Source organism: Malaclemys terrapin, chromosome 2 (genome assembly GCF_027887155.1).
Source record: "Malaclemys terrapin pileata isolate rMalTer1 chromosome 2, rMalTer1.hap1, whole genome shotgun sequence".
Taxonomy (NCBI): domain Eukaryota; kingdom Metazoa; phylum Chordata; order Testudines; family Emydidae; genus Malaclemys; species Malaclemys terrapin.
In genome coordinates this window covers 63,757,932-63,779,700 of record NC_071506.1, presented here as the reverse complement: position 1 = coordinate 63,779,700, position 21,769 = coordinate 63,757,932, and the positions used below count along the sequence as shown (strand labels likewise).

Below are 21,769 nucleotides of genomic sequence, written 5' to 3'. Positions count from 1 at the left end.
AAGTGCAGCACTCATTGCACAGCACTCCAAATAGGAAGACTGAGTATGATAACAGGACATACGCAAAGCTGTGATTGTACCGTTCCCCACCCCACCGCCTTGCCCTTTCCGTTTCCCAAGCAGTTGTGTTTCTTTTCAATAAATGCATTTTCTTTTCAATAAATGGATTTTTTTTTCTTCAAAAACATTCTTTATTATTGCCTAAAGTAAAAGATACCTTAACCCAGGAAAGCAACAGGCACTGCAAGTCAGTGAATCATACGTAGCAACACACAGATTCCTACTAGCATTGGAACCACTGCACTTCACTCTGGTGCAGGGCACCAGATATTACTGGTAGCTTTCAGCCTCAAATTGCTCCCTCAAGGCATCCCTAATCCTTGCAGCACCGCACTTGGCCCCTCTAATAGCCCCGCTCTCTGGCTGTCCAAATTCAGCTTCCAGGTGTTGAACCTCCAAGTTCCATGCCTGAGTGAATCTTTCACCCTTCCTTTCACAAATGTTATGGAGGGTACAGCCCGCAGATATAACCGCAGGGATGCTGTTATTGGCCAGGTCCAGCTTCCCATACAGAGAGCGCCAGCGGCCCTTTAAATGGACAAAAGCACATTCCACAGTCATTCTGCACTAGCTCAGCCTGTTGTTGAACCGTTCCTTGCTGCTGTCAAGACTCCCTGTGTAAGGTTTCATGAGCCACAGCATTAAAGGGTAAGCAGGGTCTCCAAGGATCACAATGGGCATTTCGACTTCTCCTACGGTGATCCTCTGGTCTGGGGAAAAAGTCCCAGCTTGCAGCTTCCTGAACAGGCCAGTGTTCCGAAAGATGCATGTGTCATGCACCTTTCTGGGCCAGCCTGCGTTAATGTCAATGAAACGCCCACGGTGATCCACAAGTGCCTGGAGAACCATAGAGAAATAGCCCTTCTGATTATCGTACTTGGAGGCTAGGTTGGCTGGTGCCAGAATTGGAATACGCGTCCCATCTATTGCCCCTCCGCAGTTAGGGAAACCCATTTGTGCAAAGCCAGCCACAATGTCATGCACATTACCCAGAGTCACAGTTTGTCTGAGCAGGATGTGATTAATGGCCCTGCAAACTTGCATCAACATGATTCCAACAGTCGACTTCCCCACTCCAAACTGGTTAGCGACTGATCAGTAGCTGTCTGGAGTTGCCAGCTTCCAGATTGCAATAGCCACCCATTGTCAAGGCAGCTCTCAATCTCGTGTCCTTGCGCCGCAGGGTGGGGGCGAGCTCATCACACAGTACCATGAAAGTGGCTTTTCTCATCCGAAAGTTCTGCAGCCACTGCTCGTCATCCCAGTCTTGCATGACGATGTGATCCCACCACTCAGTGCTTGTTCCCTGAGCCCAAAAGCCGCGTTCCACAGTGGTGAGCATGACCATGAATGCCACAAGCAATCTCGTGTCGTATGTGTTACTCGAGGCAATATCATCGTCAAAGTCCTCACTGTCACTTTGGATCTTAAGGAATAACTCGACTGCCAAATGCGATGTGCTGGTGAGACTCATCAGCATATTCCTCAGCAGTTCGGGCTCCATTCCCACAGACTGAAAGGGAAGACAGAGCATGCAGTACAAAAAAGGTTGAAAGATGGGGCCAATTGTGGACAGAAGCAGAGGGATTGCTGGGATGCGAACCAATGCATCACAGCGTGTTGGGACAGGACCCAGAATGCCCTGCACCCCCCGCCCCCTTCCCACAAACCACAGCGGCAGAATGGAAAGAGGTGCTCTGTGGGATAGCTGCCCACAATGCACCGCTCCCAATTCCGCTGCAAGTGCCGCAAATGTGGCCACACCAGTGCGCTTGCAGCTGTCAGTGTGGACAGACTGCAGCACTTTCCCTACTGTGCGCTATGATGTAGAGCTGCTTTAACTCAAAGCGCTCTACATCTGCAAGTGTAGCCATGCCCTTAGTAAAGCCCTTCCTGGGAGCATCGTTGGTTAAACAGTGATCAGGGTGCTGGATCAGTTGCTATTTCCCAGTACTCTGTCACACTCCCATTAAAACCAATGGGAGTTACAGAATTTAAACCCCACACAACTCTTCCTCCAAAGGAAAAATAATCACAAAAGAGCATTCAACAAGATCATGGCTATGCCTCCCCCTGTGTATTTATCAAGGACATGCAAATCTTTATGAGAGGGACCATACTAGCTTAGACTGTTTTGTCAGAACTGTTCTAACTAGCTCTAGAGTAAAGTGTTCTCGGCGTTCAAAGACTGGTCATGTCTTTGTTGTGTGCCACTTGGGTCTAAAGCATGTGATAGGAACAGAGAGTATTGTCATATTACATTTTTTCAAGAGTTGAAATTGGAGCTGGTTGACAGGATCAGCGGCACAGAAGTCAGCAAACAGAGCTGAAAACAGGGGAGTTTGGGGGGAATTTGGGGGTGGAGTTTGTTAGGAGAGTTTGGGGGAAATTTGAGGGGGAGTTTCTTAGGGGAGTTTGATGGAGAGTGTTGGGGGAGTTTGTTTGGGGGAGTTTGAGGGAAGGTGTGTGTGGTATTCAGGGCCGGCTGCAGGGTTTTGGCCTCCCCAAGCAGCCAAAACAAAAACAAAACAAAAAAACAAAAAAAGCTGCGATCGCGATCTGCGGCGGCAATTCGGCGGGAGGTCCTTCGCTCCCAGGCAGAGTGAGGGACCGTCTGCCGAATTGCCGCCGAATACCTGGACGTGCTGCCCCTCTCCGGAGCCGCCACTCCAAGCACTTGCTTGAGAAGCTGGTGCCTGGAGCCGGCCCTGGTGGTATTTTTGTAGGTTTGGAGGGTTTGTGGGGGGAGGAGGGGGCAGGAGGTGGTTCCTTCTTAAGAGGAGCTTAGCTGTGAAGGCTATGACAGCTACAGAGACAGCAGTGGTAGTGACCCAAGGAATGGAAGAGATAATGAAGATGATTGGATGTACTTCTCTTGAAATAGTGTTACACTGTTGACTCATATTTAGCTTATGATCCACTATGACCTCCAGCTCGCTTTCCGCAGTAGTCCTTCCTAGGCAGTCATTTTCCATTTTGTATATTTGCAACTGATTGTTCCTTCCTAAGTGGAATAATTTGAGTTTGTCCTTATTGAATTTTATCCTATTTATTTCAGACCATTTCTCCAGTGTGTCCAGATCATTTTGAATTTTAATCTTCCAAAGCACTTGTAACCCCTCCCAGCTTGGTAACATGGTATCATCCATAAACTTTATAAGCTTACTTTCTATGCCATTATCTAAATCATTGATGAAGACATTGGACAGAATGGGACCCAGAACTGATCCCTGTGGGACCCTTCTTGATATGCCCTTCCAGCTTGATTGTGAACCACTGATGATTACTCTCTAGGAATGATTTTCCAATCAGTTATGCACTCACCTTATAATAGCTTCATCTAGCTTGTATTTCCCTAGTTTGTTTATGAGAAAGTCATGTGAGAGAGTATCAAAAGCCTTACTAAAGTCAAGATATACCACATCTACTGCTTCCCCCCTATCAACAGTTGTTATCCTGTCAAAGAAATCTATCAGGTTGGTTTGACATGCTTTGTTCTTGACAAATCCATGCTGACTGTTACTTATCACCTTATTATATTCTAGGTGTTTGCAAGGCTGCCAAAGAGCTGGAGGGTTTGAAGAAGTGGTCTCTGTCCAGGCAGATCATGGGGTTCCAGGAAGAGAGGAGTTTAAAGGGGAGATTCTTTGCCCAGGGACAAAAGGGGAAAGTGTGATCCTTGCCCAGGCAAATCCAAATTCACTTAACACTACCCACTGCCCCCACCTGCAGGACTGCATTGCTGCTGCCACTGTTGCCTCATTACCCTCCTGGATCTTGAAGACTCTCAGCTGCCTACTCATGGACAGGTGAACCTTGAGGAGGCTAGCCCCCGGCCCGGCCCACCCCACCCCCTGAGGTCCTGCCCCTTTAGTCCCCTTCCCCCCACCGAAACCAGGAGCCCCCCCTGCAGCCACCAGCCCTCCACCTCCAGCCTTGGGGTGGCTAAGCACCTCCCAGCCCTGGAGCTCCAGGTGGGTGGCGCACAGCCCCCCAGAGCACCAGGCAGGTGGTGCATGGCCCCAGAGCACTGGGCAGGCAGTGTACGACATCCCACCCATCCCTGGAGCATCGGGTGGCACAGCTCCAGCGCCAGGGCTCCCCCAGCGCTGGATGTCCCCAGCCACGCCAAGTCCCAGCCAGCGTCCCGGAAGAGAAGCAGTCTGCCTGGGCTGAGGCCAACTAGTGACAAGCAGGAGGGGGCCTCGGGGCAGAGTGTGGGTGGGGCCATGCGGGACTGATTGGGGAGGCACAGCCTTCCCTAGCCTACTATATGTGTTGTCCATGTGCCCACTCCACTACTTATGGGTCACTGGCTCCGTACTCCCTCACTGTTTGGCTCACTGCTCCCACGCCCTTTTCTCCCATTCTCTTCCCATAATGAGATGACAAACCTATAAGTAGGATGAGGTGTTTTGGTTTAAAGTCAGTAGATCTCCTGAGATGAAAGGCAAGTGCCAGCAGACCTTCCCTAATAGCCTTTTGTTTGGTTGTCTTTATCCACTTTAACCAATGCTATGGGCATTTGTCCTCTCTGTGACATTTTAATAGAAGTCATTCAGTGTCTACTTTCGTCATGTCTGAAATTCTTTCAGCCGAGAATAGATGAGCAGATACTGCAAGGCCAATGTGAAGGAAATACAGAATAAAAGTGCTATGCTAGTGGTGTAGATTTCTTCAATAATATGGCTCAGGGGAACAATGCATGTTTAAGGAGACTGACTCTACAGAGGTGTTTCCCTTTTAAAGCAGCTTTTGCTTGTACAGTTCCTGATGTATGAGAAATTTGTTGGTGTACTTTATCTACTTTACCCCTGGCTGTTTGCACGCATTCATGTGTCTCCCTTTATTGCCCTTTTAAATCTGGTCAAAGTGACTCAGTGTTTTCTTCTCTGCCCCCCCAGAAACACAGTGCCCCCGTTCACCTATTGATTTGATTTCATAACTGATCTATTACCCTCAGGCCAGGCAAAGCTCTTCTGTTTTCACAGGCTTTCTATAGGGTAGGAAATAGCTAGGAAGGGAGATTTTTAGTCTGGATAGGTTGGGGAAAGTTATAAATGTTGTGTATAGGTCCAATTGATATTGTATGTATTTTGCATTACATTTTTTCAAATGTGTCTATAGTCCAGTGATAGCCACATTTTAAATCCATCTAAATAAAGAAACATCTGTCCAAATCAGCATCTTGCATTGATCACCAGTAAACCAGGGTAATATAATGGCTAAATGCAAACCATCAAATCTGTCCCCAGAGATGAAAAAGAGTCTCCTATTTATTCACAATTAAAGCAGTTACTCCCTTAGCTCAAGTGAGAGAGGCTTATACTGGGTCAGTCCCTTCTGATGGCTGTGGTATGTATATGTTGAGAGTGAACTGAGGGTTTTTTCATATTTAATTAGACTGCATGCTGTTTTGGAGAGAGGACATGTTTGCATGTAACACCTCTGCCAGGATTCCAAAGTGGTGACATGATAGTTACTCAAGCTAGAAGTCATACCAGAGACTGATTTGGTTTGAATGTTAGTCTGTGGTGGGGGGAACCCCAGAATAACAATTTTTAGCATGCTTTTTGGAGTTTTGGATATTTTTTAAATTCTTAAATGGTTCTGAGCTGCTTCAGCAAAGTAGTAGTAGGAGGAAAAAGTGAAAGAATTCCCTTCTCAGCCCCAAGGTTACCTTACAAGCAATTTGGTTAGACCACGTGATATGGCAGTGTGATTCTATCACAAATTCAAGTTTACTAAATAAATCTGTGCTCTATACCTAATTTATTGGTACCATCTGCCAAGATACATGAACGGATGGTTTGTGGGTCCTCATTAATTTGCACTAATGACTGGGAGACCTATTGTGAATTATTGAATTTTGTGAATTAGTCAGTATGGCAGGAGAACAAACACACACACACACAAAACCCTGGGATAGTGCATCCCAACGTTCACTTTATACTTCAGTTTTCAATATGATAATATTTCAGCATATACTAGTGTATGTACTTGGGTACGCTTTATACCCCCCCCCCCAAAAAAAGCAAAATCTTATTTGACTAAGATTTAGCTACAGCCCTCTGTTAGTAAATCCTTCTTAGAAGAGAGGACTTTTGGTGAGAATCGTTAGGCTCATAGATTAGCAACGGGAAAATTAATGAGTTCTTACAGTGTCTTTTTAAAATTGAATTTAGTGCAGGGAGAAGCTGTGAGATTGAACAGGAAACCTTCTAACTACACCAAACAGCAAAAGCCTGGGCAGTATCAGTACAAGCCTCCCCAGCACCCTGAGCCTAAGGAACTGTGCTGGTGGGGGTGGGAAAATAGTCAGCCCCCATGTTCATTCAATGGGTAGACAAGCATAAAATTCACCTCAGCTGGCTAACACAACCTGCCCCGTTTACATGAGGGCTTCAAAATGTGTTAAAGCATGTTAGCTAACATGTTTTAAAAATACACCTTTTATCCTAGCCTACATAAAGCCATAGGCCACTGAAGAGGCATCAGACGGCAATGAGTATCAGTTCCTATCACCACCAAACTAAGCTAGTTTTGGTCCTGGGAACTAGAGCTGAAAGGCTCCTTACACCACTGTGGCATCAGTCACAGTACTTCGCTGTGGAGAAACTGTTACTGAACTATTACTATACCATCTGTGGAAGCTCTAAACCATTAGGGACTGATCAAATGTACTGAGAAGCAAGAAGCTTTAGTTTTTGTGCTCAATATAGAGGAAAATGACCTGATTTAAACACTTTTGCTTGTGATTAAAACCCTCCCCAAATGTAGGCGAAACTGTGTTCAAATGGAAGAGGCTGTGCATTTATTTGCATTGGTGAAGGGATTTTTACACAGATTGCACTGGACTTTTGAAGGAGAGATGATTTTGCTTTTTGATTGCAAATGATTGTACACACACATTGTCATTAGCGATGTGTTTGAGTCACATTGCAGAACTGGAATGTGATTTCAATCTGAACTTTCCCAAATTTGAAAGTTTGTTTGGATTTTGTGTGTTGGTTCAGCTCATTGGTGGTTGAAGTCCATGTCAAACAGTTCGGAAGGTTTGGATCCAGTGTTCCACCTCAGACCCATTTCTAACTTTTATGTTCAGAAGTTTAACTTCCCTCTCTAATATCCTTTGGTGTCAGAAGATTTGTATTTACTGTTCGAAGATCATCTTGATTTTCAGCCTTCAGCACAAAAGAATGAAGAAAGAACAGTAGAAGGTTTCTGCTGCGTGTTCACATGGCAAAATAAATAAATAAAAGAACACGGTGATGGAGGGAGTGGGAGGAAGTGGTGAAAAATTGTCTCTCACTCAACTCATAGATATTCCTCCCAAGTTATTTAACATAACATTATGTGCTTGACAGTTTTCAGTCCCAGACTGCTGTGCATTGCAGTGCAGAGGTGGTACATAAAACTTGAGAGAGGGAAAGAACTGAGTTATCCTCCCTTCTGATCTCTGAACTAGGAGAGTCTTTACAGTCTGAAAGAAAAAAAGTATATTGAGGTGGATGTGGACTTCAGCATTTTCTTGAGAGTTCCACTCTGGCACTTTAGTGTTTATTTCTGTTACTGACTGCTTTGGAGAAAAAAAAAGCACTGGAAAGAGAGAGAGAAAGTCAAACCAAAAAAGAGGAATTCTGCAACAGAAAGTCTTTTCTACAGCACCAGTTAAGTCAATAACTAGAAACAAAAAGTTTCCTACAATCTGATTATGATGCTGTCATATTCTAGCCCCATGGAGCCAGATAAGTACATAGATAGCTAGTCTGAGAAATCCCCAGATGTCACAGTTTCATCACCAGTGCAGAAACTGAAAGACTACTACTGATTGCAAACAGCTTTGGATCAGGTCATTAATGCATTTCCAGACTTATTTGCAAGATGCAGTCCCTGCTCCCAGAAAACTCAATGACAAAATTATCATTGATATCAATGGGAAGGTTTAGGCCCAATTTTTTTTTTTTTAAGAAAGACTCAGCTAGAGATAAAAAATATGTACTCAAGACACACACACAAAAATTCTCATTATAAAATGCACCTTTCCACGGAATCACAAAGGCACAAGAAAGACAAAGAATTCCTAAAAGCACGAGTTCTGCAACAGAAAATCAACTTTAGTTACTTTCATCTTGCCTCAGAGAAATCAAGTGTGATCAGGAAGAGATCTCACACAGCTTAGTACAACTAGCTAAAAACAATACAAGACACAATATACGAGACATGAGCTTTTCTTCCAAATATATTTCTGCTCTGATTGGTGACTTTGTGAAAATGGCACACTGGGGCTCCAGAGCTGTCGCTCAGCAATATCCATATTGAATGTACAAAGTTGAAAAGAAAAATGATGGGTGTTTCTAACTGATAGCCCTACAAACCCAAGCTGGGATATGAAAGTCAAGCTAGGCTCTGTCCTGTTCATAAGGCCCATTAATAAAGACTCCGCAGGATGCTGCAGCAAGCTACCCTCTGTACCCCTTGGGGAATCCTATTGCCTTTTGGGGTTTCCACAGATAATTAAGGCATACACTGTTTAAATGTGAATGCATTTAAACAATGCGGTTGTATGGGTGGCTTCACTATTGTACTTAGTATATCCCATTGTACACAAGCCAGAATCACCGACCTTCAGAGCTGTGTTGGGCTGACAGTAGTAAAACTTACTTTCCCCACTAAATTATATGTATGTGGGCCAAGGGGAGGTATGCCAATATACACCACTGACCACATGGCCCATATAATTCTGAATTCACGTAGAAAGTAGATTTACTTTGGGAGAAGGTGCCATTAGGGCTGGTCACAATACTCTGAGCAAAATGTTTTCTCATTGGAAAATGGAGTTTAGTTGAAATTTAAATTTGCCATGGGAAAAGAGCAATAGCAGGAAAATTGAACCAAAACATTTTGTTTTGGGTCAACATTAATCTCAATGTCTGCCTGAGCTACCATGGTGATTTATGGGAGTTGTAGCTCCAGGCCCCTAATTCCTCTACGCTCCCTTGTTTCCTGGCCATACTACATCTCTTATGTTGCACTCCAGACTCTCCATGTGGCTGAGCTACTGGGAGAGACGGTCTGCAGCTCTGCTACAGAGACCAAGAGGGACCCAGAACTACAGCTCCCATGAGGAACTGTGGTGGCTCAGGCGGACACAGAGAATAATGTCATTCTCAATGGAAATGTTTCAGATATTTTGACTTCTCATCCCAAACTGGGACAAAAGCAAATATCAAAATATGGGAATTTCCCATGGGATGGAAATGCCATTTTCCAATCAACTCCAGGTGCTCTTTTTACATCATCCTTATACAGAGCAGAAATCCACTTTTGGCTTTGCTGAAAGTTCATACATTTCAATTTTTCCCCAGGTGCATCTACTGTAAAGGCCGTATCCTCGCTGGTGTTAATCATCATAGCTCTGTTGAGGTCAATGCAACCACACTAATTTATACTAGCTGAGGAGCTGGTCCTAAAATTCTTACAGAATGCTATAGCCATAATTGCCTTCCTTTGGAGCTGGTGACTAGCAAAATGTATCAGTAGTGAATGTATCTTCTCAGTTCTTTATAAAGAGGTTTCAGTTCCTGTCAGAAAGCAGCCAACTTGCCTCTCTCTGTGGGTGTCATCAGCACATATATACAGCAGCAGTTGCACTGTTTCCAAAAGTGAAAGGAGCCTAGCCTATTCCCTGATAGACCCTGACATTTGTATGATGTGAATGTAGATACAATATATCATTTACAATGTACCTTTAAAGAAACTCCAGTAGCCTCCTATTTATTATGTGTACCACATTGCAGTAGCATCCTATTGCACCTAAGCAAACACCTCTGTGAGACTACTCTACCTGAATGCTAATGCTTGGATATTTGTACTAAACCTCAGCAGCAAGCACTTAGTGGTGTTAGTTTCCATGGTGCTGTCACATGCTCTCTCTGTCAACACCTTCACATATCAGCATTTCCCACCCACCTTGCTCCCCATAATGTGCTGCTCACTCACCCAGAAAGTTCAGCTATTGTAATGATGATTTAAGGGGGAAATGAGAAAAGGGGAAGGGGCAAGGGCAGCAGAAAGGGTGAAAAAGTGAGCTGTGTGTTGGAACAGGAGTGGGAATTTGCTGTTCAGTTATGTAACACAATAAGGAATTAAAATTAGTCCCCTCAAGGGATGTTCAGGAAACAAGCTGTGTTCATCACCCAGACTGCATTTCCCTTCTCAGCACAGTACGGTACGCTGGAGTGGAATCAGAAGAAATTTGGGCAGAGATCTTGATATCCGCTTTTTTTAAGCACTAGAAACCAAGGTGTAACTGCACAGAGGGAAATGGGATAGTGGCTCCTTAAAACAGTGCATGTGTTTCTTAGTCCTCCTGCACTACCCATCTCCCCACCACAAGCCGACTACTTTGTTCCTTTGACTTTAGTCCTGCTGGCAGCCTGACTAATTTGGTGCATCTGTTAATTGCCTTCCATTTCTTTCTTCTCTACAGGACAGCTTTCCTGCTCGCTTTGGAGGAGTCCATTTTGTCAACCAGCCCTGGTACATCCATGCCCTGTACACACTAATCAAACCATTTCTCAAAGACAAGACAAGGAAAAGGGTAATTAGAGGGAGAGGAAACCTGTGAAGCTTCAGACCCGAATTAGCTTGAATAGTTCCCTACTTTCTTTGCTTTATTCTTTTTTCTCTGTGTTTTTTTGAATGGGCCTCTGAGAACTGCAGCTATGACTGAAGCCTCAGCTGGAGTACGCAATTAGCCTAGATTTAATCAATAATTCAGCAGAAATAGGTTATTTTCAGAATCCAAGTCAGGGACCACAGAACCTTTGATTACTTACAAAGAACAGGCACTATCCTGTCATACAATGGACAAGGCATGCCTATGGACAGGGGAAGTATTTCCTGAGCTGTGATAGTGGAGGGACAGGCACAGTCTCCCATTGAAGCCACCCATATGAAGAAGCTCCCATAGAGCTAGATCTCTGCCCAGTGAGGTACTATCAACTCTAAGGAACTTGCCAGTTTTGCTTCTTCAGCAGGTTGCCTTTCTTAATTCCCACTGGTGTCCACAAAACTTCCACTTCTCTATATCAGCTCACACAGCAGGAGGAGAAGCAGATCTTTGCTGCAGAGATGTACCTGGATTATTAGACCTCACTGTCTTTGCCCATTTTTATCCTGAAGTCCATAGTCACTAAAATGGATCTCAGAAAGGCACCAAAATCTGGCCTGGGCTCCATCTGAGGAGCATTGAACAGGCTGAGGAGTCCTTCAGTGTGAAAACATGTCTGCATTAAAGAGCAGAAGGATAACTGGAGCTCAGCAGAGTGTTCAAATAAAACCCTAAATTACTAGAAGCTTTGTGTGGTTCAGTGTTTTGTTACAAAGTCAGAAACTGAGGATAAGTTGAAAGAAAATTGTTCAGGTACATAGACTTGGGTCAGTTTATAAATGTGTTGAAACAGCACAAAATTAGCAAATTGTGCAATTTTGATGACAAGTCAGTTAAAATGCCATGTTTTGTTTGAACCCAAAACAACTCACTTGACAGGAGAGAATGTGAATCCAAATGTGGATCCAAACTGAGGAAAATGTTCGCACATGATCCCTTGCACACCAAAAGTACTGAGTATTTTCTGAGCTCTGAAAATAAATAGGTCTAGATTTTGGTGCCTATCTGAAATAGACAGTGATTCTGTCACTGAGCTGGGCTCCAGGTTTAACTGCTACTGTACCAGTTCCAGCTCATTGCCTTTATGTTAAAGGTCTTCATGATCTTGTTCTAGTTTACATCTCTGATCTTGTCTCCTCTTGCTCCCTCTAGCTCTCTTACAGACCTCTCACCTTTCCGATCCCTTTATTATCTTCTCTCACTCTCTTCTTCATGCTCTCTCTCTTGTGGCATCCAATAACAGAACCATATCCCTCTTCTTCAGAGCCTTCTTTAGAACACACTTCTTCCAGGAATCTTTCCTCCCTTCCCTCAAAAATAATTCCACAACCCACCCTTTCCCTGGTTTTATATGATATATACCTTATGGTAATGGCAGGGAACATCTCTAGTACCATATTTTCAGTGTTGACTTCAATGGGAGCAGAGTTAATCTAATGCTGAGTGCTTTTGAAAAGACCCACCCATAAATTGTAGAGCAAATTCACTGCTCTAAATTATAATGCTTTGTGAAATAAGGAACTGACTGTACTTTTGTTTTGTTTCAGATCTTTCTCCATGGTAACAATCTGAACAGCCTTCACCAGCTAATACACCCGGAATGCCTGCCCTCTGAATTTGGAGGTACACTTCCTCCTTATGACATGGGAACTTGGGCTCGGACATTACTTGGTCCTGACTACAGTGATGAAAACGAATACACTCACACTTCCTACAACGCGATGCACGTGAAGCACTCATCTTCCAACCTAGAGAGGGGGTGCTCACCAAAACACATGACAAGGTGAGAACTGGCCACAAGTGCAAATTCTGTCCTGTTGTTTCACATTATAGGTTATGTATTTAGTCAGCACCAGTCTAATGGTTGGACTAACCCAATTTAATAAGAGGCAGGAGCTCATTTTGCTGAAGCTGAAAGTACGGGGCACTTTAGCCTGAAGTGTGATTACTATGTGGCAGTAAAAGGCAAGTGTCTCGGCAGTACTATAATTACTTCTCTGATTATGAATGATTGTGAACAAAAACAAGTTGAAATTAATGAGACCCCTTACATTGTATTCAATGAAAAAAATCACAATGGAATGCCATTTCCATTGCATAATATACAGGATTATTTCTGTGCTGTTTTACATTCACAGCTGTTGCTTTGGTACATGCTGACCACACTTGTCAATGATAGATTTTAGCTCCCTGTAATGTACTACTGGTAGTTGGTATATAACAAGCACCGTAGCCCTCTAAAAAATGAAGAGTCTCCTTTAGGTGTCTATGCAATCACTACCCATTATCTGTTCAGCTAGTAAAGCTGGTCTCTGAAGCCTACAGGAAGATCTTTACTTTTAGATCTGTATTTAGTGCTTCCAAAATTTAAAATGATAGTTTTTAAATACACAAAGCTCACTAATTTGCACTAATTGACTGGAGGGGGACCCAGTACAGAATAGTGAGGTTTGTGGATTTCTGAGTGTCATTGTAGGGCCTGTGCTGGATGACACCACACTCTGAGGTCTGGTCTACACTACACAGACCTATACTGGTGTAGCTTCAATAGAATCTCAGAGTTACGAACAGCTCAGGAATAGAGCTTGTTTGTAACTCTGAAATGTTCCTAACTCTGAACAAAACGTTATGGTTGTCGTCAGTGTTTTTTTTTTTGTTGTTGTTTTTTTTTTAGGAGTAAGTGATTTTTGATCTTAAATCTCCCTTTTTCATGCAATACAAATGAGTTTTTCCCCCTATTAAAATAATTTAATCGCTCTCTTTTTCTCCACTCAGAAAAGCGCTCCTTCTCCACAGGCATCATAAAATCTTGTATCTTAACTCAAGGCATGATTTTGTTTAGAGTTTATCAGATGACCAACACCTGTTGTATGCTTAGAGAGTGACTTAAAAAAATATCTGACACTTTCAGTCATTATACTATTTTCAAAGGAACAAAAGAAAGGATGATCCTAACAGAATCATAGATTTGAAGGCTGAAAGGAACAATTATGATTTCTTTTAGTCCAGTCTCCTGCATAAAACATGCTATGAGATTTCACCCAGGAATGCGGTTGAACTAAAGTATATTATTTATATATGCTTATATAAATAGCATATTATTTGCTATCCCAGGGGGAGGGATAGCTCAGTGGTTTGAGCATTGGCCTGCTAAACCCAGGGTTGTGAGTTCAATCCTTGAGGGGGCCACTTGGGGATCTGGGGCAAAATCAGTACTTGGTCCTGCTAGTGAAGGCAGGGGGCTGGACTCGATGACCTTTCAAGGTCCCTTCCAGTTCTAGGAGATGGGATATCTCCATTAATTTATTTATCTATTTATTTATTTATAAAGACATTAGTTGATTATATGGCCAATGAAAACAAAAAGTGATATAAACATATGCTAACTATTATTATTACAGGACCCTTCTGCTATTCAAAATATTCACTTAATATGGGGGGGGGCATGTAAATGCATGCGCTTCCAAGTACACAATAGTGAGGGTATTTTAATCATCAGAGCCCCTTCACCCTTTTTTTAAAAAAAAAAATATGTAGTTGTAGTGCCTCATGTTTTGATCATAGATAAAGGCAGTAATGAACTGTAGTTCAAACTGCAGCAACTTTGAAACAGATGTGATAACCACAGCACTTGAGCAATATGTAAAGGCTACTAGTGAGTGAACGCTTTTGTAAGAGAATAGAGAATACAGTCTACAGCTGGGGGGGAGGGAGGATTTATTTTGAGCCAACCTGAGCACACACCTCCCACTACAAGTTCTGTATGTGAAACATTATGTCTACTCCATTCCCTCTGAGGACTTTAATACCATTTACATTGAGAAAACAAGGCAAGAACTACAGATCAGAAAGAAACCACCAAGAGATGGAATCAGAGAGCAACTAACCGAAATATGGTCTTACTTCATTTCATGAAGTTAATACAAAGCTGACAGAAAAACAGAACCTTTGAGAGATTAGTAAAATAGACCTTGCATTCTTACCTGAAAAACATACTGTGCATATCAAACTACATAACACCAGAGACAAGAAAATACCCCAGGAAGTCTCTGATGATGGCAAATGGTACAGATACAATGAAGAAGAAACAGGTACATGAGCTGCTTCAGGTACGCAGAACTGAGCTGAGTTTTGGAATACTAATTAGCAATCAGACCACAACAGTACCTCCCGTCCCCATCCTCAGCAGTTTTTTTTCCCCCAGTACCATGAAACTGCACAAACTGTTCTTGTAAACAATTTCATGTTTATTTTAGCAAATGCCAGTCTGTGTAAATGAGGAAAACATTCTAAAAAACAGCATAGAAAATAGTTCTTGAGCATAGGCATTAAAATGATTTTGAAAGCAGTTTCACGACCTGGCAAATATTATAGTGTGAACAGGGTCTTACACAAACATCTGCTGTTTCCTTTTGGTCCAACTAAGCGGAAATCAACCACTCACATTGAGAAAAAATCATAACAAAGGGAAATGATAGCCCCATCCTCTGAAATTATCTCATACTATGGAAAAATACCAGAGCCCTAATACTGAATAACAGATGGAAAACACAGCAAAACTACTGATGACTGCAGATGAGTGCAATAGCCAGAACAGCAGCAGCAACAAAATCCATTCAGATTTGATTTGTTTACTAAGATTCAGCTCAATGAAGTTTGAAATAGACAAGGTAATAAAACATGAAAACTAGCATTAATATAGTAATGGCAAAGTCAACTCATTCTTAAAGAGTGGTTAGGTTGGTTTTAGATTGTTTATATGGGTGAGAACAGCGGTCAGTCATCTCTCTTTGGGAGGGTGTTCCGGTCTAGGTCCAGCTCCCGTGAAAGTTCTGCCTCCAGTGATGGTAAGCCTGTTTGGTTGAGCAATGTAGCTTTTGTGGGAGATCGTGATTATGGAGGGAGAAGTTCTCTCTCGCCTAATGAGGGCCAATGCCAATAAGTTTTGAATATCAAGAAATGGGTAAGAGTTGGACTCCCTATTCAATAGGTAGCCAGTACAGAGAGCAGAGCACCAGACTGAAGTTCTCATGGAGATCTTTGTTGCTTAATCAAAGAGCTGCTGCATTTTGTATCAGTTGGAGTTTTTTTCTGGGCATGTAGCTTCACGCTTAGATATAACGGGTTGAACTAATTAAGCCCAGGGGTCATGAATGCTCACCACACCAGTTACAGATGGCAATGACTACCCATAGCTATTTGGACTTCTCTTAGCAGTGAGTGCAAAAGGATCTCCAAGCTGCAGACTGAGTTAGCAATCGGGGGGATGTTACCGAAGATGGTAATTCTTTGAAGATCTTCCCTTTTCTCAAGAGTGCCACCTTAGTCTTGTTTGTGTTCAGCAGCAGTATGTATTCTGCCCTTACTATCATGTGAATCTCTTTCGTTTCCAATACCTGCCCCTCTTTTATATCGCTGTCACCTATCAACAGCTGGGTCTTGGGTCACTTCTTCCTCTGTGAGCTAGATCCTTGGCAAAGGTGATGGAAGGGGAATCCCTGACTTGAGGTAGGCTGGGGCACAATTTGTCAGCTAACTGCTCCTCCTCCACTCTCTCTGTTGCCCAAGTGCACCCCTTGGAACTTGCCTTCAATCAAGACAGATCTGAAAAGCCAATGCCACTTAGAAATAAACTTTGAGAAATGCGTGCATCTGACGAAGTGGGTATTCACCCATGAAAGCTTATGCTCCAACACATCTGTTAGTCTATAAGGTCCCACAGGACTCTTTGTTGCTTTTTGTTGAGAAATGAAATTTATCAAAACTACCCAGCCAAAAAAACCTGTGTTATGACAGAGTTTAGGTTGAGAACATGTATCAGTGATTTAAGGGCAAAAAAACCATAGGCGCAGGAACTAGTGGTTCTTCATTTTATGCGGGGTCCCAGATGCTGGCCCCGCGCCCGCCCCCAGCTGTGGCTCCAACCTTGGCCCCCTTATGCTTGTCCAAGTCCCCCTCTCCTGGAGACATGGCCCTGCTCCTGGCCACAGCTCTAGGGAGTGGGGTGAACAGGGGTAAAGGGGCTGGCTTTCAGCACCTCCACTCTTATAAGTGTTCCAGTGCCATTGCAAAATACACTGCAAGGATGTTGCAATTATCCCCAAAATCAAACATTATAAACCCAGAAAATTCAGAATTACAGTTGCACTTAAAAGAAATCCAGACATACTAACATGTGGAAATGCATGGTGTAGGCACAAAACATCCTTAACTCTGTTCTATAGTGACCAAGGACCACATTTTCAAACGATTTATATGCCTAAAGATGTAGTTAGATGCTTATTGGGATTTTTAAAAGCACTTCAATAGGTTAACCATTGACATCAATAGTTGTTAGGTGCCTAACCTAGTTAAATACTTTGAAAATTGCAGTAGGCCACATCTTCATCTTTAGGTGCCTAAATTCCTTTGATCATCTGTCCCTGCATGGTTATAAGTAAGGCATTTTTAGGATTTGTGACCCCAGATTAGATCAAATTGATTTTTAAATATACATTAGATTTTTTTTTCCATATTTTCTGCTCATGATTCGGTTTCTTAAAGGATCATTTTCAAGACAAATATAACCCAATCTAATTATCAAATTTACTTCTACGGTCTCGGAAAAGTCCTCCAGTGCTCAAAGAGAAGGAGCTGTATGTTTGGGGAGGATAGATTCTATTTCCCATATCTAACAAAGACAACGAATGCCTGCTTTAAGAGAAAAAAATACCATAACTATGAAGCTATGACTGGTGCCAGTATAATAAACACAGAAATAGGTTTTAGAATATTTTTGAGCCTAAACTAGGGGGTCATTCTGGGCAGAAATGTGCAGGGTTCCTATTTATTCAGACTGGCTCCTGATGGCTAGGTTGTGGAAGCCAGGTCTTTCACTGTTTTATTAGTTATTAACTCCAGTGTGACCTTACTATCCCCCTTCAGCAGATGCTTCTGTTTTTATGGGGCAAATCTGATGCTGGCTCACAGTCAGCACCTAGTTACTACCGAAGCGCTAATACCATAACATAACAAATACCATAGCATAAAAATTAGGGCTGTCAATTAATCACAGTTAACTCACGCGATTAACTCAAAAAAATTAATCACGATTAATCGCAGTTTTAATTGCACAGTTAAACAATAGAATATCCATTGAAATTTATTAAATGTTTTGGATGTTTTTCTACATTTTCTTATATATTGTTTTCTCTGTCGTAATCAAAGTGTATTATGGTTTAGTTTTGGAGACATGCTATATAGTACAACCACCATTTTCTCTCCCACCCCTGACAGGTTACATAGCATGTTGGGGGAAAAAATGTCCCTCACGCTTTGCCGATAAGAAAATTAATGGCTGAGTGTTTAACAGAAACATTTCCCCTGCTTATTATTTTCTACAAATGGAATAAAAAACAGGAAGATGAACAGCCCTGAGGTGTTCATGAAATGGGAAGAGAATTAGAGGGAACTGAGCAGATGGGAGGTGAGAGGTAAATGAATAGAGTTTCACAATGTGGTCTAATTGATTGGTTACAGTGTGTCTGTCTGAAAGGCTTGAAGCCTCTCACTCCTGCGGGGGGGGAGGGGGCGGGGGGACAACCTTGGTATGACTGTCATGTTTGCCACAGCACATCGGCTTGTTAGTAGCAGGAAGGAAAGATTAAATAAGGGAGGCATAGGACTGGAAAAGGTGGTTTTCAAGGTGAGCATGTCATGAGCATGTTATTGGTACAGAAGTGGGTTTTCGTTGGTTTATAAAGCCTTTTGGAAGTGCGATCCAGCCACCTTAAATTCCTGGCAGCTGAATCACCACTTCTTCACTTGTACCCTACCTTGTCTCTGAAATCAATGGAGTTAGAGCAGTATAAAATTGGATTAAAAGAGTAGTAATCTGGTCCTTGTTGTATAGTTTGTGACTGAATGTAACAATCACATTCAAATGATCACACACATATGTAAAGTAACAGAGGGGTAGCCGTGTTAGTCTGAATCTGTAAAAAGCAACAGAGGGTCCTGTGGCACCTTTAAGACTAACAGAAGTATTGGAGCATAAGCTTTCGTGGGTGAATGCCCACTTCATCAGACGCAATGCCACAGGACCCTATGTTACACATATGTAAAGTCATCTGCGTTCTCTCACATAGTTATGTATATACCCCTACATAATGATGTCATTTGAAAATTAAGGCTAAACTGCTGGAGAAACAGCAGGGTTTTCTTGGCTTTCCCAACTTCAGAATATCCCCACCGAGGAGTGAATTGCCCCACTTGTTTTCATTTACTCTTTCAATAGTAAGAACATATCTGAGCATTACTCAAAGCTTCAGAAGTGAGCATGAGGATTCACTCTTCTTTCCACTTTGGATTTGTTCTACTAAGCAAGGTTAGTTTGGTAGAGAAGTCTAAGGTCATTGAATTGCTTTTAAGTACGTTCAGATATAGCTCTGAATGAGACATACTCCTGGGTTCCAACCCTGCAAAGACACTCATGCTTAACTGAACACAGGAGAACAGACTTAGTGAAATCAATTGAACTACTCGCATGCATAAAATTTAACTCATGCATAATTGTTTGCAAGCTCAGGGCCTTACACAGGAACATTTTACATGTAGTGAATGCTACCCTCTACTAAGGGGTTAAACTCCAGCTCACCTGCCCCCTCCCCCCTCAACACACACACACACACACAGCCCCTCATAAACCTGAGCACTTCCATTTTCAGATTTACTGAACAGTTTTATTGAACAAAAACCTCAGAATCTTGGATTCAGTTGTGCCCACCCCTAACTCTATGAGGTTGAGTAGCATGGAGGAAGCTAGGCTTAGAAGGTTTGAGAAGGGAGCTAGGTTTAGTAACTTCAACAGGTGAAAAATATTGCCTCTCAATTTAAAATCCCCATTCAACAAGGCTCTTTTTATTCCAACGAGACTTAAGTGTTCTGCTGAATCAGGGCCATATTCTGTGCAGGGGTCATAGGGACTGAAGGACTTTGCAGACTGCTGAAGAGAGGAGTCACTTGATTTCTACTAAATGCCAGAGCCAAAACTGAGTTGCTATGTGGTCCTCTGAAAAAGGATTGATTGATGAATAATAGTACTCTCGACTGATACAATACAAATCCCCCTCTATCTCCAATATATACGAGACACTGATTTATGAGGAAAGATTTAGGACCTGATTTTTTTTTAATTACCTTTAAAATGGGCTTGCCATCCCCATTAAATGTGTAATTAACCAGTCTGTGAGAACAAACATTTGTGCTGCCAATTGGGATGGAGAGCAGCATTTTTCTTCTGCATAGTAAAGCTTCAAAGCTGCATTAAGTCAATGTTCAGTGGTAAACCTTTGAAAGAACAACCCTAACGTTTTGTTCAGAGTTACGTACATCTCAGAGTTATGAATAACCTCCATTCCCGAGGTGTTTGTAACTCTGAGGTTCTACTGTAGATAGAGACAGAACCACCTGGCTCAAACACATGAATCCTGCTCTGTAAACCATCGCTACTCTGCTTCTTTCATCATATAAATTGTGTACTCTCCACCAATCTGCTGATGACAGACAGGTCCTGAAAGACCATGCACAAGATTACAGGTTAGACTCCTGCAAAGCAGTCTCACTAGCGTCTTAGATCTTTCATTGGTTTAGGTGAGGAAAATAGACTCCATGAAGAAAAAGCTTCAAGACATCTTAAGTAGAATATTATTTATGGAATACTAAATGCTGTGAGTCTGTGCCACAAGAATAAATACTTTTAATGCTTTTCTAGAAAAGAATACTTAAATGAGATTTAGCATCGACAGCTCCAAAATCCTAGACAATGAGGCATTAGCAGCATTACTATTCTTTCCTATCACATCATGTAAAGAAGTTCCATGGAAATTTCTTTTGTATATACTGCAGAAGGTGAAGTTTTACCCTAGAGGCAGGAGCAAAGGCCCTGGGGCTTTTATTGTTGTGTGAATAATCAGTGAACAACACAGGCTTACCTTGAGACAAGAAAAACTTCCAGGGGTGGAGGATGTCTTCTACTTTCCTTCAGTGGAAGCAGCTGTGATCCTTGGAGAACAAAGCCGGAGTTTGCATGTCCAGCTCCTACCCCCAAGCAGACCTCACTTCTAAATACAAAGTAAACCAGCATCCATTTTAGATCAGTGGGTTTTAGGGAGAAAACAGTCACTTGTTAGTGCTCTGACTAGCCCTAGCATTTTAGCTTGGCACGTCTAGCAATAACTTCAGATAATATTATCAGGAAGATGAGTCATACTTTCTAAATCCAAATAATGTTTGGATGGCATTAAATTGGAATGAGTCACCAGCACAAAGTAAAATGTGTGTGGAGGATCACTTGGCACTACCACCTGTGGGTTTAGAACAAAATGTTCAATTACCACAGAAGCAGCATGAATCCCAATGAGATTATCAAAGGAGGCAGGGAACGAATACATGACTAAAGTGCTCAGGCTAACAACCATTCAGGATTCCTTTCCTCCATCGTGACTCATGTTTCCCTGAAATGCACAGGAAGGACTGAATACTTCATCCAGTTAAGGCAGCAAAACTTTCATTTGCTTCACTGGGAACATGGAAAGGGCCCAAAGTTTTCATCCTCCAACTCTCTTGTGACACTAGAGCTGGGAGGTAGGTATTGCATCCACAACCTTCATTTGAGTTGGGATGCTGGCATTCAGCAGAGATTTTTCAGCTTAGTCAGTCAATTGTGGTTTGCAGTGTAAAAAACACTGAGACAAAAGATGTGCTTTGCAAGGCTGGAGTGATAGGTATTGTAAATTGTGGCAGCAAACGCTTTAAAAGAAAACCAGCAACCAAATCACAAAAATATAGTGAGGTGGGGACGATGACTGGATGGACCAGAAGACTGATAAAGGGATAATTCATCTTTCTTATTTAGATTATTGGTTCACATGTGGCCCAGGACGTAGTGACTTGAAAGTGGCTGTTTACCTTTGCCCCCACTGAGCAGAGACCCACACCACCAAACCCACCTCACCGTTGGCACCCTTGATGATAATCTTACTGGCGAGGCCTAGG

The 21,769-nt window shown here is 42.5% G+C and overlaps 2 protein-coding genes across 12 annotated transcripts in view; one reads left to right on the top strand and one right to left on the bottom strand.

The window, feature by feature from the left end:
• LOC128831105 (uncharacterized) overlaps positions 1-20,916 on the bottom strand; it is a 148,567-nt gene extending 127,651 nt beyond the window's left edge. For all 10 annotated transcript variants that reach the window (XR_008443748.1, XR_008443747.1, XR_008443749.1 and 7 more), the window contains exon 1: positions 20,707-20,916. Coding sequence is in view for 2 of the 10 variants with exons in the window: in XM_054017224.1 (XP_053873199.1) it covers positions 20,707-20,858 (152 nt within the window). In the remaining 8 variants the exon portion in view is untranslated. The remainder of the gene's footprint in view (positions 1-20,706) is intronic.
• The window catches only part of CLVS1 (clavesin 1), a 116,611-nt gene that overhangs the window by 87,647 nt on the left and 7,195 nt on the right, over positions 1-21,769 (top strand). Inside the window, exons 4-5 of one of the 2 annotated variants that reach the window (XM_054017222.1) lie at positions 10,553-10,663; positions 12,283-12,518. In XM_054017222.1, the coding sequence (XP_053873197.1) occupies positions 10,553-10,663; positions 12,283-12,518 (347 nt within the window). The remainder of the gene's footprint in view (positions 1-10,552; positions 10,664-12,282; positions 12,519-21,769) is intronic. The other variant, XM_054017223.1, reaches the window with a different exon arrangement.